This window comes from Ailuropoda melanoleuca, chromosome 9 (genome assembly GCF_002007445.2).
Source record: "Ailuropoda melanoleuca isolate Jingjing chromosome 9, ASM200744v2, whole genome shotgun sequence".
NCBI lineage: Eukaryota > Metazoa > Chordata > Mammalia > Carnivora > Ursidae > Ailuropoda > Ailuropoda melanoleuca.
The window spans coordinates 20,812,881-20,836,997 of NC_048226.1; the positions used below are offsets into that span (position 1 = coordinate 20,812,881).

A 24,117-nucleotide genomic window follows, 5' to 3' on the forward strand; every position below is an offset into this window, starting at 1 on the left:
CATGAGTTGAGTGTTGAGTACCTATTACGTGCCGAGGTGGTGGGGTCGCAGCATGAATGGAGACAGTCTTTGCCACCATGATGTTGTGTGTTCCTGGGGGAGATAGAAACTAGGAGAGAAGAGTCGTAGCATGTGAAAAAGTGCTGTGATGGTTGAGGGACAGGCTGTGCGAGTGCCACTTTGTAGAAAAGTGTCCCTGGAGAGGTGACATTTGGATGGAGACTCAGGACTGGGGGGAGCTGGCCATGCAGGGGTGTGAACATCAGGCCACTCAGGGAGCCTGTGCTCCAGGCCCTGAAGCAGGAGCGAGCTTGCCGAGGTGGAGACACTCGCCCCAGGGGCAGTAGTTAGACAGGAAGGCAGGGCCGGGAGCAGACTCAGTGGTGCTCTCCGAGCAATGGGCAGCCGTTGAAGAGGTTTAGGCAGGCCAGTGATCTGTTTCATATTTTCCAAAAGTGTCCTGTGGAATAGGGGGTGAAGGGAAGCAAGGGAAGCCACCAGAAGGCTTACCTAACCTTGGTGGTCTAGGCAACGGTCTGGACTGGGCTGGTGGCAGTGGCGATGAGGTGAATGGGTACAGACTATTTTGGAAGGAGGAGAGACAAGCCTCGATGATGACTGTGACTAGATATGGTGCGAGAAGGACAGGTGTGAGTCATGGATGGCTCTGGTGCTCTGACGGAGCTCTGGTACCGTCCGTGAGCCGGGGGATCAGGAGAGGGGTGGCCGGGGGGCGGCGGCACTGGGTGGGGATCGCTGTTGGGGTTGCGCACTAGTGTTCAGGTGGGGCTGTCGTGTTGGCCCCGACCTGCTGGCGGGAGCTCGGGGAGGAGCTGCAGCCTGGAGAGAGCATTTGGAGTCGTGGCCCAGGATGGTGTTGGAAGCCCTGGAACCCGAGAGGGGTTCCCTGAGGGGGGAGAGGAGGAGTGAGCTGGGGCTGCCAGCGTTCAGAGGTCGGGGAGAGGGCCGGAGCAGCCAGCAAAGTCGGGGAGGAGGGAGTCAGGAGCACGTGCGGCTGGAAGCCGGGAGAAGAGTGGCCACGAGTAGAACCGTTGGAGTTACTGAGATGTGTGCAGCTGGTGGCCTGCGTTAAGAGCCTCTTCAGAGAGATTGTGGAGGGGGACGGTGAGGACGGTAGCCTCTCTGGGAAGAAGGGGAGTCAGAGGTTGGCTCTGGAACAGCTACTGCTGCAGTGGGTGTGAGGGCAATCGGTTTTGTTCTGCTATTTTGAGGGGGCAGATATGAGGAGGTGTGTGTCCTCCTGCCCTGACAACCGGCGAAAAGGAGAGGCTGACTGGAATGGAAGAGGGGACAACCAGAGGAGGGTGAGCCGTGGGGAGACCTGAGGGGCTGGGCTCCGGAGCACTGGAGGGAGGATAGAGGTGGGGGCCAGGGTGAGGCTGCTGTGGTGGGAAGCCGAGAGGGCCCCTCACATGGCCTCTGTCCCTGCGGGAGAGTCTGATGGGGAAGCATGCCTGCAAGTGTGTCTGGGAAGGCAAAGGTAGGGGCGCAGCAGTCCCGCAGGGTGAGCAGGTGGGCAGGCTTCCCAGGGGAGCAGGGCTGGCCTGGCTCTGTGTTTCCTTCAGCACCGTTCAGGCAGCTGGGTCCAGCTCAGAGGAAGTGGTTAGTGTGGACACTGGAACGAGGGTGGGCCCGATGTCCAGCGCGAATTCACCAGTGAGTGGTGGGCTGGTTGACTCCAGGGGGGCACGGACGCCTGCAGGACAGGAGGCGCTGTGGCTGGAGAAGGGAGTCATGGTGGGTGTCGGGGAAGTTGGGGAATTTTGCCATCAGTCAGTGAGCTGGAAGGACTGGAGGCAGAGGTCAGTGAATGAAATGCTCAAAATGAAGATTTTGAGGGTGATGCTTCGGAGACAGGCTCTGAGCGGCTGTGGGCATATGGGTAGCTGAAGCGAGGTGGGGAGAGGGGTATTGGCCAGGAGGTCTTGAAACTGAGCGTGCTCTTCATCCTCACAGACGGGCAAGTCTCAGGCCATTGTGGCTGGAGACACGAGGCGGAGCAAGGCAGAAGACAGGAGGTGGGTCAGTGCCTGCAAGGAGGAGGCATAGGCTTCCAAGGAATGGGGGGCTTTCAAGGAGGGGAGAGTAAGATTTGGAAGCAGCTGGGGAGAAAGGGAGTCTCCTCCATCCGTCCCTGGGTGGGAGGGCTGGGGGCGCGGCAGGAAGGGCAAAGCCGTGTTCTCAGCTGGGGTTTAGAGGAGGTAGAGACATGGAGGGTGGAGGGAAGGGGCTGAGGAAATGGGAGAGGTGCTGCTGAAGGGGCAGTTCCCAGCAGCACTGGAGAGGTGCAGGTGAGATGAGAGCTGGTAACCATTTTCAGTGGCGCTGGAGGTGGACCAGGAGATGAGGCCCCTTGGGGTTGGTCTCAATGGCCCCTTAAAGGTGGCGCTTGGTCGGGGCCCCAGGGCTGGGAGTGTGGGGGCCGTCCCTGATGCTCCTGACCATGGAGGAGCTCCTGTGGGGCTGGGCCAGCCTCCGGACACTTCTCCCTGTTGCATTCTCTTCTCTTATCAACCTAGGAATTATCCAGTAGCATCTTATAAGAGAATTAGATCTAAGAGTTCGTGAGCATGTTTGTACATTTTAGAGGCAATTTCTTTTATTCTTATTTGAGCACATTTGCCCATAATGATATTTTGTGCTTTTCTTTTAGGTGTGAGTCCAAAATACAAAGACCATGCGCTCAAAGTGTCACTTGGGCAAATGTCGTTGTTTTTGGTACCTAAAGATGCAACAAGAAGTTGTCTTTGTTCAGCTAAGTGGTTTCATAACCTCTCAGCATTGCCCTCTCCCAAAGAGTGTCTCCTTGGGCAGCATTTGCTGGGCTACCTCTGACTAAATGACTGTTACCAGACCTACGCCCTAATGTGATTTCAAAGTCAGTTACACGTTTCTGGGGTTGCTTCCAGATTGGTGAATGAATGAATGAGTACCAAGAATCAGAACTGATGAGCTGATCGATACTATATTATGTAATGGAACATGCTATGCAATAATACGTGAATGTTCTTATCTTTCTAGCTGGGTAGCCTTTATTAGTAGTTTCAGGCACCTCAGGACAGTAGTATTATGTTTTTACTAGAATCAGATTTAAATACCCTTCATATTTTCAAAAAACACACTTTTACCATTCAGAATTAGATCTCGGGGACAGAATGTGGTATTTGTTATGGGAATGTCCGTTCACATTTGAAACTTGGATGGGGTGGGATTTTCCCCCAGATATGCAGCTGCCGCGCACATGCTGAGTGACATTTCTACCGCGATGGCCAATGGGAACTGGAAAGAAGCTAACGAGCTCTCTCAGTGTGCGAAAAGTGATTGGAACAAACTGAAAAGCCACCCTTCCTTGAGGTGAGATCTTTTCCAGGTACCTTTCACAATTTACTTACCTACCAAGTTGTTTCGACCACTTGAGGTAATTCTTTTCATGAAGAACTTAGTCCTTTCGTTCTGTGATCAAGTCAGCTGTGCAGTTGAACTCCCCCACTTGCTTTGCATGGTCAGTGTTGTGTGCTGTAGGAGGAAATGTCTGAAAGTCTGAAGTGAATTTTCTATAACTCAGATAGCCGTGCAGCAAGCATGGGGGTGAACAAATGGCTTTTTGCTTGCCTTCTTTTTTTTTTTTATTGACATATAATTGACATATAACATTGTATTAGTTTCAGGTATACAACATGATGATTTGCTATTTCTCTCTTGCAAAATAATCATCACAGTAAGTCTAGTTAACATCCATCACCATAGTTACAAATTTTTTTCTACTCAGTAAATTTCAGTTGTGCAATACAGTATTATTAACTATAGTCCTGCTGTACATTACATCCCCATGGCTTACTTATTTTATAACTGAAAGTCCGTACCTTTTAATTCCCTTCACCCTTTTTGTGCACCCTCTACCCCCTTAACTCGCCATCTGTTGGTACGTTGGCTCCTCTGAGTATTGGTCGGCTGAATTTAAATTGGGGGGAACCCAGCAGCAGGACAGAGGTGGTGAGAGCCATGCTGGATGTGTTCTTCCCATGGAAATTCAAGTAGGTGTTAATCTGAAAAACTAAATTAATATTTTCTTTAAAAGTTCAAGTACACAGCACACGATTATTTTTTTGTTTGATCAATGGGAAACATATTCTGTGTTCGTTAAGAAATTTTATTCCTTTATTTTTATATAGGGATGAGAAAAATTTGTGTTGTTAAATAGCTCTTTCAAAAAAAAACTTTAGGATATAAAGTTCATACGGAAATGATAATGACTTAAAAATCATTACCAGGAAGATGACCTTTAAAGTTAGGGGAAAAAAATAACTGAATATTTTGCCCATATTTCATTTAGAAGTATTCTGTAATTCAGACAGAAAATTGAGCCATTCACTTAATGGCCCTTCTAGAAATGAGATAACCAATGTAGAGTCGCCACTCCTGTGATATCCAGGTACATTGGAAGATTTTCTTATGACAGGTTAGGTAAATTTGTTAACATTTTTCACACCAAACAGCAAGACAGATGGTTAAAACAAGTTAATAGGTGATTTTCTTCTTCTTCAGAGAAAGAGAAGAAATCATAGCCAGGAAGTTAGAGGACTATAGACCAGAGGTTGGTAGACTTTCCTAAAAGGTCAGCTGGTCCGGCCGGCCGGCCTCTGTGGCAGCTGCTGACCTCTGCTGTCCCCGGGCAGGAGCAGCCCCAGGAGGAATGTGAACGAACGAGCAGGGCAGTATGCCAACACTATTTATGGACTGAAATTTGAGTTTCATATAATTTTCATAGGCCACAGACTTATTCTCCTTTTGATTTATTTTAACCATTGCAGAATGCGAAAACGGTGCTTAGTCTGCAGGGACCTACAGAATCAGCTTGGTGGGCCCAGGATTTGGCCTTTGTTTGCTGAGCTCCAGCTTAGAAAGTTTCCTGTTGTTCTTATTTTACCCACTGGGTGCCCCAGGAAATGGTGGCTGGCTAGAAGAATGTAGGCTTGTGGTGTGGAAAATTGTGTACAACTGACAGTACTTGGAATATATCTTTTTAAAAGCTAAGAATTCAGTCTGTTTTGTCACTTCTTACAATTGTCTTGCCACAAATCAATCAGATGGCTAAACACTGGTGTCCGTCTTCATTTTAGATACCATGAGAATTTACCACTCTTTCTGCGTTGTTTTACTGTTGGGTGGATTTATACCAGGATTTTGTCTCGGACTGTTGAAATATTGCAGCGACTCCACATGTATGAGGTTAGAGCACAAGCCCCGACCCCTGGCTTACTGATACGTCAGTGCTAAGCTGTGTGGGAGAGCCTGCCCGTCAGCATTTTCCACATATTTGGTCAGCATACAGTAATGTCACGAAAGCATGCTTGATGTGGGCCGCCTGCGGTCTGCACGGTTAGTGGGGAGACGGCCGAAGAGGACCAACCGTTTTGCCTGCCTGTTAGTTGCTGTGCATGCACCAGAACGGCCTGGGGGTCCTGGATGGAGCCGTGCAGGGAGCCCCAGACTGAGTTTCTGCAGCCTGAGCCTGGGTCTCTGTCAAGGCTTGGGAGGTCTCAGAAAGCTGTGAGGTGGAGACCTCGCATGTGCTTGTGTTTCCCTGACAACTGGCGTGGTCTTCCTGGAAATAATTTAAAATCACACATCAGAGATTTGGTCTTATCCCTCCTGTCAAAACATTGTGAGATTGCCAGAGTTAACTTTTGTTATGATAACATTTATGGAAAAATGCCGTTTTACAAAGAGGATACACGGAACTTGGGCTTCTTGACATGGGTCCAAGAAACCCAAGAGGACCCATGGGATTGGCGTTGGGGAATCTGTGAACCCCAGAACTGCAAGTATATGGGGGTTTCTGCTGCACTGTCTGAGGGGAATCATTAGATGTTGAAAGAGGTCCATGAACTACAAAAACTGAATAGGTGTGTATAAATCTAGACCCGAAAGTCTCCCTGTTGAGCCAGGGTGTTTAGATGAAGACTCCGCTCATTACTGTCTGCTCGCCCCATTCCTCACGCCATCACCCCGTGACCTGCTGTGTCCCCAGAAGCATGTAGGCATGCAGCCCTAGACCAGTGCTTGGCTGCCTAGAACTTGGTTGTGTGCGGCCCTGCGCCAGTTGACTTGGTGTGCAGAGAACATCATGCATGTTCACAGAGCTCTGTACGCTCACTCACTGGTTGGCAGGAGACCTGGGAGAAAAGTAGGGATGCCTCAGGCTCAGGCCTGCTCCAGAGGGATGTCTCAGAGTCCTGTTCTCATTCCAGGGTCCTTGGCCTCCTTTTAGGATGGAAGATGGGCTTTCTAAATGTACTTTGCCAACCTTATCAGTTACTAAATGTAATTACTTTTTTTGGAGTGTACGAGTCTAATGAACTTTATTTGTTGTTGTTGGAACAGGAAGCAGTCAAGGAACTTGAAAGCCTCTTGTCCCAGAGGGTGTATTGTCCTGACAGCAGAGGCCGGTGGTGGGATAGACTGGCTCTAAACTTACACCAGCACTTGAAACGCCTTGAACCGGTATGCAGTAACTAGATATACCTGAGCCTTCTTTAACTTCTGCATAAGTTAAAATACATGGCCAGCTATTAATACCTTAGAAACCTAAATGGAGGGGCGCCTGGGTGGTTCAGTCGTTAAGCGTCTGCCTTCGGCTTAGGGCGTGATCCCGGCGTTCTGGGATCGAGCCCCACATCAGGCTCCTCTGCTAGGAGCCTGCTTCTCCCTCTCCCACTCCCCCTGCTTGTGTTCCCTCTCTCGCTGGCTGTCTCTCTCTCTCTGTCAAATGAATAAATAAAATCTTTAAAAAAAAAAGAAACCTAAATGTAATGAGAATATATTTTTTTAACATTCTTCTTTTGTCTCTGTTCCTCCAACCCCCCACATGCTAACAAAAGCATTACAACAAAGACAGGACAGTTTTTTCTTCTCTGATTTGGGAGATGGATTGGTAGTGGGCTCTATGTTGGGGTTTAGGAATTAGGGGAGCAGGAGAGTTAGAGGTCCCTATCCTCAGCAGGTGCTTTCAAGGAAGGTGCTTTTTGTTTTGGAAATGGTGATTTTATTCATTTGTTGCGTGGGGCCTCCACGTAGAAAGTCTGGTGAAAGATGTTTCCTTCCACTGGGAAGTGCATTGTCTGCCGAATGCTGAGCAGGCCACCTTCTCCGGGCACTGGTATTCTCTGGCAGGGATCTTCTCTGGAGTCCTGGATTCTGATTGCCACCAGGCCTCAGCAGGGCAGGGCCTCCAAAGGCAGCTTCTGCAGAGCCCAGAGGTGACAGTGGCTCTTTGTGTGGCTGCCTGGGGTTCCTCGCTGCCAACCTTGCTTTTGCGCTGAACGTAGGGGACCGTGCCTCTGGAAGCTTTTGTTTTTTCCAGTGGCAACATTAAGTGAATCAGGGTGATGTGGAGGGGGAAAAGTTGACCATGGGTGTGGAAATAGGACATACTATTTTTACTGTCTTAAACTGAAAAAGTTCCTTGTTACCTAAAGTGCTTCGAGCTGGTGAAAGCTGTTTCCTTTCTTGGGGGTGGGTGTGGTGCCTCCTTACCTCTCCGTGTTTGCTCAGGCTGAAGTAGCCGGAGACAGCGTCTGGTAGCCCGCAGCCAAACGCAGAGAAAGACTGTGTTTATGCTGCCTCTTTCTTTCCCTGAAATAAAGGTTCCAAAGGGTTTGGATTTCCCCCTGGTTCACAGTTCTACTAATAGGAGCTTTTCCTCAGGCGCACAGAGGTAGACAGCCATGGAGATATTTTTGAGATTGATGGAAAATCCTAGTTCCTTTTAGCCTTTTCTCAAAGATCTTCCTGGCCGCACTCAGTCTTCATCGTTTTGTTACTGTCTGTTCATTTCTTTACATCCGTCTCGGTGGAGGAATCTGTCAGCAGAGCGTGAAGCGCTGGCGGGCCCTCCCTGTGGAGGGGTTCACAGAGCCGCATCCGTGTCTCCGTCCCTCTTCCTTGGTCCTTTGACCATTCTGCTCCTGATGGCCTGCTCTTTCACTGAGTTTCAGGGTGTTTTTTTATTTGTTTGTGTTTTACTTTTTATTCTCTTATTGTAGTAACTAATATATGACAGTTCGGTGGCATCAGTTATAATCACAGTGTGTGTTGCCAGCATCGCCCCTGTGTATTTCTAGACTTTGTCATCACTCCAAACAAGCTCTGTGGCCAGCCAGTCGTGGCTCCTTGTCCCCTCCCCCCACAGCCCTGGTAATCGCTCATCTACTGTCTGTTTCTATGGATTTGCCAGTCATGGCTCCTTGTCCCCTCCCCCCACAGCCCTGGTAATCGCATCTACTGTCTGTTTCTATGGATTTGCCAGTCGTGGCTCCTTGTCCCCTCCCCCCACAGCCCCTGGTAATCGCTCATCTACTGTCTGTTTCTATGGATTTGCCTGTTCTAGATGGTTCCTCTATTTGGTCTTTCGTGTCTCTGGCTTATTTCACTCAGCTGCTTGTTCTCCAGGTTTATGCATGTTGGAGGAAGTATCAGAATTCCCTTCCTTTTCAAGGCTGAATAATACTCCATTGTCTGGACAGGCCATGTTTTGTCTGTCTTCTCATCTCAACATGGACACTTGGCTCACTTCCACTTTTGGCTTTTATGAATAACGCTGCTTATGAACACGGGTGTACAAATATCTGTTCGAAATGCCACTCTCGTTTCTTCTGGGTATACCCAGTCCCCAGATGTGGCATTGCTAGGTCATGCGGTAATTCTGTGTTTAGCTTTTTGAGGACTCCTGCATTGACTTCCACAGTGTGGAATCATTCTTTCGTTCCTGCAGCACACGTGCGTTCCAGTTTCTCCCACATCCTTGTCAGCACTTACTGTTTTCCTTGTTTCTGAGTATAGTCATCCTATTAGGCGTGAAGTGGTATGCTATGGTATTTTCAGTACTTTTGTTTTTTTGTCCAATTCTGAATAACCTTAGGAAATGCATTTAAGTTCTCCAAACCCAAGATTCTCCTGTAAATGAGGACTCTGGGCCAGCTCTGTGGTTCCTGAGTGCCCCTGAGCATTAAAAGTAGCAGGATGATGGGGCGCCTGGCTGGCTCAGTCAGTAAAGCAGGCGACTCTTGATCTCAGGGTCAGGAGTTCAGGCCCCATGTTGGGCATGGAGCCTACTTAAAAATAAATAAATAAATAAAGGGAGGGAGGGAGGGAGGGAGAAAGGAAGGAAGAAGAAATGTAGCAGAATGAGATAAAAGGAAACATCCTTTATCCCTGGAAGTATTGCTTTGCCCATTTGCTAATTAGCAAAACTGAATAATTAATTAACAGTGGGGTTTCCTGTCACATTAAATTAGCGGATGCTGCCATGAAGTCTTTCAGGATCCTGATGTGGGACCATGTTCTTTGCTAGGCTATTAAGTGCATCACAGAAGGGCTGGCAGATCCGGAAGTCAGGACTGGACATCGTCTCTCACTTTATCAGAGAGCTTTGCGCCTGAGAGAGTCTCCGAGCTGCCAGAAGTACAGGCACCTCTTCCATCAGCTACCGGAAGTAACTGTGGGTGACGTTAAACATGTAAGTAAATATCCTTTGGGCACTTTGGACTTAAATGCATATGCTTTTTCTCCTGAGTGGAAACAGCCTAAGAACAGTTTTTTGTGTGCATTTTCTTTTAGGCTTAGAAAACTCTAGTGCTCGTTTAGGACAGGACTCCGTTTTCACAACAGTGCCTCCTGCATCAGAAGTTGGGCTGGCCGGGGGGTTAGTCTGCTCGTGCCCTGGGTTGAGTGACTTTCTGTAAAACTCCTGAGTTAGAAGCTCACAGCCTTTGCCAGTGTCTGCTGCTTGGTTGGGGTGCCCAGAGAGCAGCTTTGGGGTCCATGTCCCCCCACCCCCGGGGCCAGGGCAGTGACCTGTCCACACCCTTGCAGGCACCAGAACGTGGGTCACGTGGCCTTGCACTCTGCTGAGAATAGGTGGCTTGGGGGAACGTAGGAAGGTGTGTCCTTAGGACATGAAAGTCAGGTTTGCAGGGACTGTGGCTCGAGCGAGGCTGATGGATGTTCTGCTGCTGCCGTCTCAGGTGACCATCACGGGCCGGCTGTGCCCGCAGCGCGGGATGGGCAAGTCTGTGTTCGTGATGGAGGCTGGGGGGCCCACCGCCCCTGCCACAGTCCTGTGCTCCGTGGAGGAGGTGGCCCTGGCCTATTACAGACGCAGTGGCTTCGACCAGGGTAAGTAACACACGGCGTTTCTCCTGGCCCGGTCCTTGATGATGGTTTGTCAGCAGCGGGTGGCTGCTGTCTCCGTCCTGCCCCAGTGGAAGATGCTGCTGATCTGGGAGGGTGTGGAAAGGGATTTTACTCACTATAGTTGTTAAAGGCCATCTTCTTCCATTTAACCAGCATCCACCACCCAAGGCCTGTGAGGAGCAGTGCTTGCTGGTGGGATGTTAGAAGCAAGTGGGACTGGTTTTGCTCTCAGAGAGCTTGTGTTGGGCCTGGGAGAAGAAGAGAGGGCAGAGGACTCCCAGGAGTGCTGCCTGGTAGCAAAGCCCGTTAGAGGAGGTAGGAGCTGTGGAGCTGGGCCAGGCTGTTCTGGAAAGAGTGAGTGGGCCTCAGTCAGCTAACAACCTAAAGGGGATTGAAGGACCAAGTCCTGGGATGGCATAGCACCAGAAGAACCAGGGAAATGGCTAGAAAGAGCTGTGCTTTGTTTTTGTTTTCTTTTTTGTGCGTTTTTTATTGAAATTCTAGTTCGTTAACATACAGGTTATATTAACACAGGAGCAGCAAAGCATTTTGTTTTGTTTTTAAGTAATTATCTCTTGTGTCTTCTGGCATTCCTGGTGTTTGTGTCTTTATCCACATCAGCCCCTCTTCCCTCTTACTCTCGTTTTGATTTTGCTCTCAGAGAAAGAGTGCTTTATCTGAGGCCCAGGAAGAGAGATGTTGGGAATTTGCCTTCTGATGACTGTCCTTAGCAAAGTGTAGTACGGACTACAACAAGTCACATCGAACGCCGTGAGAGAAGAATAGCAGAGGAAGCACCTGTCTGCCCCACCAGAGACAAGGGGGAGGGCAGTTCTCTTGGAGGGGCCCACTCTAGTCGTTTTTTCTTTTTTAAAACTTTTTATTATGGAAGCTATTGTACATGCCTTTGTACAAAAGCGGAGAGGTGCAGTCAGCGCCGTGTACTGCCCAGCTGCGGTGTTCCTTCTGCCCTCCCCACTCTCAGACCTTGGAGGCCAGCCCTGGACTTGGGCCCACGTGCTCACTCCCGGGGGGGCCCTCCAATCCCAACCTTCATCCAGGCAGGAGTCCACTCTGCCCCCGCCGAGGGGTCACAGGGATTAAAAACATGCTGATACCTTCAAATACATGAAAATCAGGACATTGTTTCTCTTGAGTATTATGTCAGCGTTCAGAAGGTTAATGAGGACCACAAAATGATGAGTGTAAGAATGGTTAAGATTAATCTGTGTGGTATCTTTCTTACCCACAGGGAAGGGAGATGCTATAAGGGAAGAAGTACAAAGCCCAGTGAAGACAGAGATACCACAGACCTGAAAGGTTAGAAATAAAAGAATAGAATGAGCAGCTGTCCCCAGAGAAGCCATAGGAGACACATAAACGGGGCAGTCGAGGGCGAAGGGCACAGATATTAGGGCATGTGGTGGGCAGGCTGTGAGGCGAACACAGCGAAATGCTTTTTTAGCCATGAGCCTGAAAACAGATGATTCCATTTCCAGAGTATAAAATATTTTTATATAAAATATTTCCTTCATTTATTAAAATTGATGCAGTGAAAATGAGCAGAACCCTTGCTGTCTTCTGTTTGAGAGGAGATTTGGAGTAAGGTCAATCTTAAGCTCCCTTCAGGGCAGTTTATTTTGGAGTTACTCAGAAGGAGCTCACCAAAAGTGATTTCGTTTCCAATACAAATGCATGCTGTAGACCACTGAGGAGTGCAGAAATTCTGACTGCCAGTGTTCCTGCCTGAAGAGGGGACAGTGTGCACGCCGGGGCAGAAAGCAGGCTGGAAATCGAGAGGCAGCTTTACCCCTGGCTGGGCAGGAGCCCAGGATCCCAGTGTAGAGCTTGCTGGTGAGAAGGGCTCGGCTCCAGCCCAGAGACCTGCGTGAGATCTGGTTGTTCCTGCTGCTTTTTTCATCTCTGAGACAGGCTGCAAGGACGAGGCGCTAGAACCGAGAGGCAGATAGAAGGCACAGCCTCAGCGACTAAGTGTGGAGGGGGCCTGGCTGTGCTGCTTCTGACAGAGGCTCTGGTCTGTGTACTTTTGTACGGGATCCACGTGCGGGCACAGCCTGGTCTGCGTGGCACCATGACCTTGTACAGACTGGAACAGGGCCCACCAGCCAGAGGAGCCCTTCTTCCTGCCTACTGGGACAGGGTCGTGGGGTCAGCACCTCCTTTGGCCAAGGTCATAATGTGGGGAGAGAGGCGCCCACATGGCCACCATTCCTGGTCAGGCGTGTTGAAGTGCAGAGGACTTGCACTGGGAGACAGGTCTGCGTGCTGTGCCAAGACCGAGCCCCTGGTCTCCTCAGTTCTGCTGTGACACCTACGTGGCCTGGCCCTGGTCGATTGAGCTCGTGGCCCAATCAGTACAGTTTGTATGTGGTGTGAGGGGGAGGGGTCTGAGCTAGGTGGTCTCTGAGGTGGAAGGTTTCTAGAAGAGCCCCAAATCTCAGAAACACTGGGCATGCTTGTCCAGGACAAAGCAGTGGAATGCTAGGTCCAGTGAGGTGGATGGAGACAGCACCTGCTAGGTCAGAGGGCACGGGCTGCTGGGTGCTGGTCTGTCTCTGATAGATCTGTTCTGGGAAGCCTTTCTGCAAGTGTGGCGAAGGGGCCCTGCACCGGAGCCCCGCGCAGCGTTCTTAGCCCACCCACACCCACCAGATTGAACCCGTGAAGCCTGAGGAGGGAATCTGCTTTTATTTATTTATCTTTAAACACGTTCCTTACATTTCTTACTAAAGTTGAGGAACTGTTACTTACGGCTCTGAAATGTGTATTTGAGTTTTCTCGTAATTACTAAGATTTTTGCTTTTAAACGAGCCTTCTGTATATAAGCAATGTAATGTAAACAAATGAGCTAGGAATGGCAAGAAGACAGCATTTGCATTTGAAACTAAAATCTATTATTTCCTTCAAATTGAGTAAGCAGTAGGTTATGGTGATGGTTTTTGAAAAGCAGAAAAACCTGACTTCCTGTTCGTGTGGCCTTTGTCTCAGGGATTCACGGGGAAGGGTCCACCTTCAGCACGCTGTATGGCCTCCTCCTGTGGGACATAATCTTCATGGACGGGATACCGGACGTCTTCAGAAACGCCTACCAGGTGCTCAAGTGACGCCCTGCCCGACGTGTGCTTCTTTTAGGCGAGCAGATGCTTCTGCACTTTGTGACTCTTGCCCAGCCACGTGCTGTGTGTCTGCAGCCATCAGAAACCTGCCAGTGACGGTCTGGGACGGTGCTAAGTCTCTGTGAGAATAGTTGTTAATTTTACATTCGGATTCATAGATCTTACAATGTAAGTCTGTTCAGTGTTCAACTTGAACCTACTTTACCTTCATTCGACTGGAAACTTGTAGTGGGGGTTGCTTCAGCTTCGACCTTGACCAGTCTCCTGCCAGGGCCTGGCGCCCTCGCGTGTGCTGTCGCACGTGCCTGCTGAGAGCGCCACCGATGTAAACTGAAGTCTCTTTTCACCGATTACGACTCTGACAAACTAGGGCAATACGTGGCTTTATGTTTAGATTACCTAGATAATTTTTACATATCTTTTGAGAAGAATGTGTCAATGTAATCAGATTGGCCAGTTTCCAGATTTTATGGGTATCGGGTGTTCTTCTGATGAACGGTTCTGTCCCGGCACAGTACGAGAGCTTGTTTTTCCTGTGACATAGGCCTCCCCGCTGGACTTGTGCACAGACAGCTTCTTCGCCAGCCGGGGGCCGGCCATCGAGGCCAGGCTGCAGCGGATTCACAGTGCGCCTGCTGAGAGCCTGCGAGCCTGGGTGGCAGCCGCGTGGCAGGCCCAGGAAGGCAGAGTGGCTTCCATCGTCAGCTGGGATCGCTTTGCTTCTCTTCAGCAAGCTCAGGTGAAAATCAGCGGCAGGCTTTGGTCAGAAAGGAACCCCTCCCAATGCCGGGTGTCCTTTTGGCAAGATCTGCGTACATGTGTGTACGTGTGTGTGCACATGTGTTTCTGTATGTCACGGCGCCTCTGCATACATCTATGTAGATGAGAATCCCCTAGTTCAGATGCTATTGGTAACGGTGGGACATGTCAGGGCACAAAATAAGCCCAAGGATGCCTTCTTCCCCTTAGCTGACAGCTTCCCTTTGCCTGACCTGTGACCCTCAGCAGGGAGGATGTGTTCCTGTCCCTGCAACTACTGGCCTTTGTCACCGTCATATTCCTGAGTATTTACGTCAAATTCCCTCTTCCTCAGCTGTTCCCCAGGGTTTTCCTGGCTGGACAGAAGTCTGACTGACCAAAGGAAACCTGATTTCCCAGAGCTTGCCAGTGGGCATTTTGGCTGGCGGCTTGGCGGACCTGGCCCAAGAGGCAGAATGACCCCTGCTGTCCTTGGAATCCATTTCTGTGGAATTACACAGTTTTCTCCATCTCGTGGTCAGTGAAAGTATTTCAGGATCTCTGTCATAAGGAATGGCTAACCATTCACATATTTTGTGTTCAGGATCTTGTTTCCTGCTTGGGCGGCCCCGTCCTCAGTGGTGTGTGCCGGCGCCTGGCTGCGGACTTTCGACATTGCCGAGGGGGCCTCCCTGACCTGGTGGTGTGGAACTCCCAGAGTCGTCACTTTAAGGTCAGTTGTGCCAGAAGGAAAGTCCTATTTCTACAATAATTTTATTAGCAACTTAATCAAAGGCTACAATTTAGGCATTTCTTTTGTGGTTATTGGCAAGATTGAGTCCCTCGAAAGCTGTTGGACCAAAGGCCATGCACGGTTCCTTGGTGGCTGTTGGCGGGACCCTCCTCCTCAGCCCTTCCTGTGGGCTCCTCTGCTCTCCACCATGCAGCCCTCCACTTGGCAGCTCATTCATCAGAGCAGGCAGGTGAGGAGAGCCAGAGTGTGACCAAGACGGGAGTCAGTCTCTTACAACGTGATCTCAGAGGGGACATTCCATCAGTTCTGTTGTATTATTCTGTTAGAAGCAAGTCACAGATTCCAGCACCCCTCCAAGGGAAGGGATTCTGCAGGTGTGAACACCAGGAGGCTGAGATGACTGGGAGCTGTTCTCTAAGCTCCCCAGCAGTGAGCACCTTGCCACATGTTCTTGGTTCAGGGCCACCCTTGCCTCACCTTGGTTCTCCCTGCTGCCCATCCCAGGCTGGTTTTTATTACTGAGTTCTGAGATTAAAAAAAATTCTGGATACAAGTCCTGTATCAGATATATTTCATCCCAGGCTGTGGCTTATCATTCCATTCTCATAATAGTGTCTTTTGAAGAGCAGAAGTTTTAAATTTTGGTCAAGTCCAGCTTCTCTGTTCTTTAACAGATCATGCTTTTGGAGTCATGGGACATCTCGGACTGGGACTGTGGATTTGTGTACTTCTTACAGTTCTATCCAGTTTGCTTCATATGTTTTGAAGCTCTGTGATTAGATGTATAAACCTGAAGGCCTGTCATCCTCTTGATGAGTTGATCTCTTCATCATTGTGAAATGACCCTCCTTTATTCCTGGTAATGTTCTCCACTCAGAAATCAACTGGTATTAGTAAATAGCCACTCCAGCTTTCTTTTGATTAGTGCTAATAGGACATATCTTTTTCTATTCTCTTACTTTTAACTTATTTCATCTTTAATGGGTTTCTTGTAGGCAGCATAGCTGGGTCTGACTTTTAAATTCAGTTTGACAACCTCTTGCCTTTTAATTTGTTATTTGGACCATTTACATTTGATGTAATTATTCATGATTGGCTTTAAAGCTACCACCTTGATACTTATTTCCTGTTTGTCCAGCTCTCTTGTTCTCCTTTTCTCACCTTTTTCTACCTTTTTTTTTTTTTTTTTAAAGATGCTATTCTAATCCTTTGTTGGCTTGTTAGCTATAATTCTTTGTTGTAAGTGGTCGCTCCAGCGTGGACAGTTGTAGATCTGAAACTTCCTGTCTTTCAAGTGATGTTATGCCATTCCATGTGTAGTATAAAGAACAAGAATGTTTTTATATCTCCTCTCCTGGCCTTTGTACTGTTCATACATCATATTTCTACATGTTATAAACTCTACATTTTTTTGCTTTCTACAGTTGATTTAAGAATCTTTATAATTACTCACATAGATACAAATTATTTTTCCTTCCCTAGATACAAATTTTTTTTTTCAAAGATTGATTTGAGAGAGAGAGAACACGAGCAGGGGGAGGGGTAGAGGAAGAGGGAGAGAGAGGGAGAGAATCCTCAAGCCTCTGCTGAGCATGGAGCCCGATGCGGGGCTTGATCCCAGGACCCTGAGATCATGACCTGAGCTGAAATCAAAAGAGTCGACGCTCAACTGACTGAGCCACCCAGGTGCCCCCTAGATAAAAATTCTTACTGCTTGTTATTCCTTTGTAAAGATCCAGATTTCCACATGCTGTTGTCCTCCTTCTGCTTGAAGAACTTTAACACTTCTTGAAATGGAGGACTGCTAGTAATGAACTATTTAGGTTTTCTATGTATAAGTCTTTATTTCATCTTTGCTTTTGAAAGGTATTTTCTCTGAGGAAAAAATTCTGTGTTAATATTTTTTTTCTTTCAGTATTTTGAAATACTGGTCCATTGTCCTTACCTTGCATTGTTTTTTAATGATAAATGTGTAGTCTTTCCCTTTAGGCTTTAAAAAGTTCTAGCTGCTTTTAGAATATTCCCTTTATCACCAATTATGCAACTTAATTATGTTTCTTTGTATAGTGTTATGTTTCTGTGCTTGGGGTTCACTGATCTTTGGGTTTATAGTTTCCATCCAATTTGGAAAATCCGGATAGGTTTTATTGCTGTTTCGAAGTTCAGTGATCTGCAGTGACTAGAACTGACACAGTTCCGCCCTCACGGAGCTGCTGTGTAATGAACAGTCTTGTCTTCTGATAAATGCCGTGGAGGGAGTGCACGGGAAGGACCCTGCTTAGAGATGTGCCGGACCTCTCTGAGGTGAATTTAAGCTGAGCATTGAAGGGTAAGAAGTCAGACACGTGAGGAACAGCAAGAAATGTCCTGGGCAGAGGGAACAGCAAGCTATGGAAGGGCCCTTCAGTTGCGAAGAGGTTGGCAGGAGCTCTGGACTGGTTGGCAGGGTCCAGACCATGGTTTTGTAGGTGATGGCAAAAGTTTGGATTTAACTGCAAATAGAAGATAATCAAAGGGTTTTAAGCAGGGGATCAACAATCTAGTGCATGCTTTAAACTATTTTTCAACTGCAGATTCAGAATCCATTTACTAATTCTCTGTAAAGAACTGCCTACTTTCTTCGGAATAATTCTCAGCGAATTTCATACGTATGTCTTTGTTTTATGCATGTTAAGTAGAGCAGCAGAAGTGAAAACTACTCTAGTGTACGTGGCTATTCTGTTTCAGGAAGATACTAATAACTAACTTTTTAAAAACTTACATTCCAGCTGGTGGAAGTTAAAGGCCCCAACGATCGTCTTTCTCATAAGCAAATGCTCTGGTTGGATGAACTGCAGAAGCTGGGGGCCGACGTAGAAGTCTGCCACGTGGTTGCCGTGGGAGCTAAGAGCAAAAGCCTCACTTAACTGAGAGCTGTGGAGGTGGGGGTGTCTGGTGACATGAGTTGATTTTCAAACACATAAAGCATCATTACATTTTATTTAACTTTGATCTTGTTAGGTCAGTAATAAACCTGAGAGTTTAACTCATCATTGTACCGTGTCTGTGTCATAAAACTTGGTCTTAGCTTGAATGTACTCCCTGATTACACATAGCAGGTAATGAATTTTCTAGAAGGTCAGAGCCCTGGTGGCCATTTTAGGAAATGGATGCATCTACGTTATTGAACTAGACTTGCAAAACAGCTGGCAAAAATCCAAACAAATGGGATGTTTCACAGCTTTTTGTCTTTTATAAAAGTAGCAGCATACCCAGTGTTTCTAGTAAGTACGTTGGAGAGACTGAATTTAAGGTTTTCTGTAGGACCCTGGAGAGACTAAGGTAAGTACATTGGAGATACCCTGATACACTCAGCTCTTAAACATTCTTGGTTTATGATTATCTAAGAAGGATACAAATGAAAATTCTCTGAGAATTAAAAATAAATTTTCATTAAGTTCCTTAACTTTTAACTTGCTCTTACTAATTGGGCCTAGATCATCAAAGGAATCAACAGTCTTTATCAAAGGCAACTGTCCCTTTTCATCCCTAAACTCCCTAATGACTAGAGGAGCCATATTCTGTATAGATGGTGTAAATGCAACAGGGCTATTCGTAAGAGCCCTAGGCCAAGGAAGGTGTATGGTAGGAAGGCAACTAACCAGAATGATAGGACCAGGAGTCCAGGACAGGAACCCCAGTCTCCCCACAGACTAGTTCAGAGAACTTCTTAGGGAAATGTTACTCCCCAACTTGGTAATTTATTGACTGAAAGGACAGGTTAGGGCAAGTCCATTAATACCCACATGGCCTTAACTACAGCCAGTTCTGAATCGATGTTAAAAATGTTACCAATCACTACCTTGCTTTAGAGCAGGCAAAAAAAACTGAGTGGATGACACGCACTAGCTGGAAGAAGATGCCTTTGCTTCTTGAATCACTGCATTCTTGCAGATGATTTCACATTGATAACACAACAACCAATTTCTGTGGAAATTTTATTTAGCAGTCAAAATTTCCTTCACATTCATCACTGTTGAACAAGATCTCTCATCTTCCTGCTCATCCTACTTTAACTCAAGTCATAATCAATTTTAGGCACAAAGGTTTTAGTTTTCTCTCAAAATCAAGTTCTAACTACTTGAGGTTACTGTACGGCAAGCAGGTTTTGTTGAAGGTACATTGACTAATTTTCACCCTCTGTTAGCACAAATTAATATACTTTTCTTAAATAAAGTTAAGACATTTTTGGTTTTAAAACCGGTTTCCATCATAAAATAACAGTAAGACATTGTACATCTTTCAGTTCAGTATGAGGAAGTCCCAAGGTGTCTGGGGCCCACGTGGCGTCCGGTCAGCACGCACTTGGCTCACAGGGCAGTGGGGCCGGAGCGTGAGGCACTCTCTGGTGTGGCATCCGTAACCACATGTAGGGCTTCGGTCGCCACCACATCCTTTCTGCCAGCAGAGGTGCCAGGCAGCTTTACGATGGCCAGGACTTAAAGCTGTGATAGTCGTTCTTCATATTATGCACGATAAACTGTGGCACAATAGTCATGATACAACAACTGTCCAGCAAAAATAAAATGAAAAACCATATTTTACTACATTTGATTATCATACAAAAATATGCGCATTTTCTATTTTGAAACAGTATTAATAGTACCTAATCTTTTTTAAACTTGTAAATTAACAAAAAATTGCTAAAGGAGTTGAAATAAATGTGTGAGGAAAGAGAAGTATAAAGAAATAAATGCTCAACAATCCCTCTCCAGAACCCCCCAATTTAGAATAATTTGTAATAATTGAAAGGCAGCTTAATCAAAAAGGGAGAATTATTACACTTTCTATGGCAGGATATGCTGTGGGATCTTAAGGGGATTGGGACTGGTTTCCAATCAAGGACTATAAAATGTTTAATGGCAACATGCTATTTTTTTTTTATATAAACTGAAAAAAGCCCTTTTTTCTAGGCAATTAGCTGGCAAAAACATTGGATTTATCCCCAAGACAAATTTCCTAAGACATTTGTAAGAACTTCTGTCCCTTGAAGTCCAGAGACATCCATTTTAAAAGGCGAATAATTCAAAAAGAAACAGCTATTCGTTACACGTAACAGTAAAACACTGCTTTGAAAAAACCTGTTTTAGAAAAGATAAACTAACCACTTCACTATAAAACTTTTTTTAAAGCTTAAGATGGCAGTTTAAGAAACTAATAGCCCAATTTGAAAACATCCATCCTGTAAACGGGGTGTGTGCTGGCGTGAGGGGTGGAAGCTTCGGCTCGGCCCCCATGGCTCTGGCTGGGTTCCTGTCCCACAATCGGACCAACACACAACTTTGCGTGCTCCTCCATGTCGACACTGCCGGCAGAGGCCGGGGGCGGGGGCTTCTCTCCACATGAAAATGGCAGTATCTGGAGAGAAGTACACTTCTATTTCTCCTGCTGGCACTAAGAACTTTGGCGGTGGGAGAGGGATTTCTGTACAGGTGAGCGGACTCACGGCCTCATCAGTTACTTCCAAGGGAAAGTGTCAGCGACAGTGGACCACACTGGAAATCCTGATGGGAAATGCCCCAAACGCCTCTGAGCCAGACCTCCATTTCTGAAGGGGGGTTTCAGTGCAGACAGCACTCACCCCCTGCTGCTATCACACCAACCCAGACCTCCCCACAGGCCCGTTGCGTCCTTGCTGACTTTCAGAGGGAAGGAAAGGGAGTTTGGGGGACTCCTGGCTATTGGTATGAAGCTCAGTGGTGAAAAGCCTTTCCAATCTGCAGGCTTTTAACACCCTAATTTTAAAAACTGAAATTGTGTTTTACTTTGTGTTAATGCATACCTTAATTAATATTAATGTCAAAGGCACTTCTAAGTTTGTATTATCTACAGCAAATGCTTTTAAAGTCAACAGTGCATATTAGTCCTACGAAGGTAAAAGCAAACTCATGATTTTAAAACACAGTGATCTACGGTCCCAAACAAGGTGATCTACAATAAATTATGGCCTTGGAAATACTGAACCCTCAGGTGAGTTCAATTAGAACGGAGTGACCAGAAAAATATACGAATACCTCCTCGCGCCTGTGAGGGGCGCTTACCGGATGCGTGTTGAAAATCTATCAAACGTTACATTTCTTAACTTTCCTGGTGTCTGCTTCTGTGGGGTGCCCATCTGAGGACAGGTAACCTTTAGGAGGTGGCCGAAGAAAATGGACGCGGACAAAATAAGTGCCACAGATAAAACCTGATTCGTTTGCTCACAGTAGTAAGAGTGGGGGAATGTCTGCCTACAGATCACCGAACTGAGCCAGACCTGAAATGACAAAAAGAGGCCATAAAAAATAAAAGTTCTGCATATATTTTTTAAAAATTATGAAGGAAGCATAATTCAACATGTTCTTAAATATTAGTGCAAATTTCAACTATTATTCTGACACAGAAAATTCTTAGAGCCTCAAATGCCTAGGTTAGCAATTTTAACGCAGAGGGAAAGTTTATGGCTTCCCTCAAAACGTTCAGAAAATAGTACATTTTAGTCTTCATTTGCTAGTGTCTCAGTAGATAACCATATTTTGGCCCCACTTAAAAATTTGCTTAATGGTGTTCCTGAAATGCTTCGTCTGCAGAGGTTGCCCACGGGGGAAAAGGGAAAGGAGGAGGAGAGGAACTCCGGCGTCCCCGAGGCGTCGTGCGGGCCGCTGGCTCGGAAGTACATCCTGCTCTTGTCCAGCTCCGCGTAGCAGGCTTCCAGCGGGCCGGCCTGGTGCTGCCGGAGCGTCCTGCTGAGCACGTCCACCTCGTCGGCCAGCACGGAGAGCTTGTGAAAGGCAGTGATGAAGCCCCCGAGGTTGATCTGGGCCTCGGGCACCCAGCGGAAGTAGCAGAGTTTCCAGAGTTTCACGTGTGTTCCGGACAGCTGTGGCAGAATGACGCCGTGCAGGTTGGCTGGTTTGGAAAACCACTCTCTAAAATATCGCTCCATCCCGCTGTTCTGGCTCTCGGGCTGCTGAGGAAGGTCGGGCTTTGCTTTTAATATTAATGAATTTCTCCTTGGAACTAAGTCTTGGTCACTGATGATTCCGTTCTTTAAGGAAGCTGGCATTCCTCTCAGTGTGGAGCTGTAGTTTTTCTGTGCAGAAGAGAGTTTAGCATTATTTCTGCAGAACTCCCCTTTTTGGAAAGACAGTAAAGAGGCAGTGGCAAATAGAAGCCTAGCACCATGACAAACGGTGGAACTGCAGCCATAAAGAACATTCTGTTCCTTCCCCTGTAATACTCATTGCGATCCTCCTTCACTGAAGACCCATTTGTCTTAGGAACAGACCCTGGCTATTAGCACTCGCCTGCATGGGGGTGGGGAGGTGATACACCCTGTTCATTAATTCGCTTAAGTGCAAATTTCTGAGACTTCTGCGTTAGGAAACAATGTAGACCTGGCTCATTCTAGAAAGAACAGGCAAGTGGATGGGTTTCAGGAATGAGGCCTCCCAGGCTCAGAGCTCCTATCTGCTAAACCCTAGAGGCTGAGCAGCTCTGTGGGCCTCAGTCACCAAGAAGAAAAGTCAGGGCAGGGTCATTTCGGTTACAAAGCGAGTGATCCCTCAAAACCTGCACTGGCAGTGTTGTGTAGGGACGTGACTTGGCTCTTAATACTCAGTGTTCTGAACATACGCCTTGCGTGAAGTTGAGCAGACACCAGGTTTTTATCGTCAGTGCATTTTTGTAATTTACCTTTGTCCGTTTGAAAGATTTCAAAGAACTGTTCTGTACACAAGGCGTGCTCTTTCCGATGTACAAGGGGTTATGGAAAAGGGTACGATCCTTTGCTGTAAACTGAAGAGACCAGTCCCAAACCGAGGGGAATTTTAAACCCTTTTCGTCACCCAACTGGATATTTTTGCTGATAGCAAATTCCTGCAAAATAAAATATTTGAACACCTGTGAAAAGATGCCAAATGAAAGATTTTCTTAAATATACTCCTTTTTTGTGACGAGCCATTCATCGCTATTTAAGTGGAATTTTCTGGACTGCAGCAACTCTAGCCCCTGAGAGCAGCATGTTTTGCTTTGAGAGAAGAGACATTCTTGGCACCACGGATCAGAGGGACACCTCACATGCTGTGTGTGAGCAAGGAGAGGGCATTTTCTTCTGGAAGCCACCAAGGAAGCTGGGCCCTCTGAGCAATGAGTATGTTATTATAGGTGAAATTTCACAGAAATGATACCACAGAGTCTTAAACATGTCGCAGTTACTTTGTACTTGGAGCATTTAACTTTTGGAGCACGTGATTGCACACTTACGTTTACCTGCTGGGCATAAAACTTGGTGAATGGATGTGCAAGACAATCTTCGGATGGAAATCACTGCCCTCTATTTGCCCGCCGCTGTTCTAGGTGGACAGCCACCCTCCGCTAACCACCCAGGGACCTTCGACACCTGAACCACAGCCCAGGAGCGGGGAGGAGGGAATCCCACCTCCAGGCCGTTCTGGCTCCCGGGGCCCGGTGAGGCAGAGGCACAACGCTGCGGGGTGATGGTCCGCCCCTTCCGCGTGGAGGTGAGGAGCACCTCAAACCATGACCCTCATCTCGGCTGAGGGACAAAAGCAGATTGTTGGCTCTCTGGGGGAAATATCTCAAGATACTGATTCTCTGGATGGTAGATGATGATGGATTCTTATTTTCTGCTTTGGACGTTTCAGTATTCTCCAAAAAAACAAGAATTTCTTTGGAAATCAGAAAAAAAGGCAAAGACTAAATGTCATCAGAAAAGCAGCACTGGGGCGCCTGGGTGGCACAGCGGTTGAGCGTCTGCCTTCGGCTCAGGGCGTGATCCCGGCGTTATGGGATCGAGCCCCCACGTCGGGCTCCTCCGCTGTGAGCCTGCTTCTTCCTCTCCCACTCCCCCTGCTTGTTCCCTCTCTCTCTGGCTGTCTCTATCTCTGTCGAATAAATAAAAATAAAATCTTTAAAAAAAATATTAAAAAAAAAAAAAAAGAAAAGAAAAGCAGCACTGCCGTGAGGAGGCCAACTCCACGCCACAGGGGTGACCAGGTGTGACCCACGCCGCCATGTCGGCTGGGGGCCCGCAGGAAACAGGTAAGCTACCTAGCAGCACGGGGCATTTTACAACATTGTCTATTTCAAATGAGTAAAACTGAACTAAGTACTAAATATATTTAAAAAAAATTTTTTTTAGTTATATGAGATTTCATCACATATGTGCATATATAAACAACCCATTCAGCATTGTTAAAAGCTGGAATCTAGTAAAATATAAACCCCAACCTG

General features: G+C 47.2%; 2 protein-coding genes across 6 annotated transcripts in view; one reads left to right on the forward strand and one right to left on the reverse strand.

The window, feature by feature from the left end:
* The window catches only part of FAN1 (FANCD2 and FANCI associated nuclease 1), a 31,914-nt gene extending 14,038 nt beyond the window's left edge, over positions 1–17,876 (forward strand). The window contains exons 6-15 of one of the 3 annotated variants that reach the window (XM_034667973.1): positions 3,244–3,375; positions 5,142–5,250; positions 6,406–6,525; positions 9,374–9,538; positions 10,047–10,197; positions 13,225–13,328; positions 13,897–14,091; positions 14,695–14,823; positions 14,924–15,073; positions 17,613–17,876. In XM_034667973.1, coding sequence (XP_034523864.1) covers positions 3,244–3,375; positions 5,142–5,250; positions 6,406–6,525; positions 9,374–9,538; positions 10,047–10,197; positions 13,225–13,328; positions 13,897–14,091; positions 14,695–14,823; positions 14,924–15,073; positions 17,613–17,750 — 1,393 coding nt within the window. In that variant the 3' untranslated portion in view covers positions 17,751–17,876. Of the gene's footprint in view, positions 1–3,243; positions 3,376–5,141; positions 5,251–6,405; positions 6,526–9,373; positions 9,539–10,046; positions 10,198–11,467; positions 11,536–13,224; positions 13,329–13,896; positions 14,092–14,694; positions 14,824–14,923; positions 15,074–17,612 lie in introns of those variants that run through there. The other 2 variants (XM_034667974.1, XR_004627729.1) reach the window with 2 other exon arrangements.
* Positions 17,877–18,807: 931 nt separating this feature from the next.
* Positions 18,808–24,117, reverse strand: part of MTMR10 (myotubularin related protein 10) — a 54,907-nt gene continuing 49,597 nt past the window's right edge. For 2 of the 3 annotated variants that reach the window (XM_034667975.1, XM_002924119.4), the window contains 2 exons: positions 22,558–22,740; positions 18,808–21,955 (listed from right to left, as the gene is read on the reverse strand). In XM_034667975.1, coding sequence (XP_034523866.1) covers positions 21,359–21,955; positions 22,558–22,740 — 780 coding nt within the window. In that variant the 3' untranslated portion in view covers positions 18,808–21,358. The remainder of the gene's footprint in view (positions 21,956–22,557; positions 22,741–24,117) is intronic. The other variant, XR_004627730.1, reaches the window with a different exon arrangement.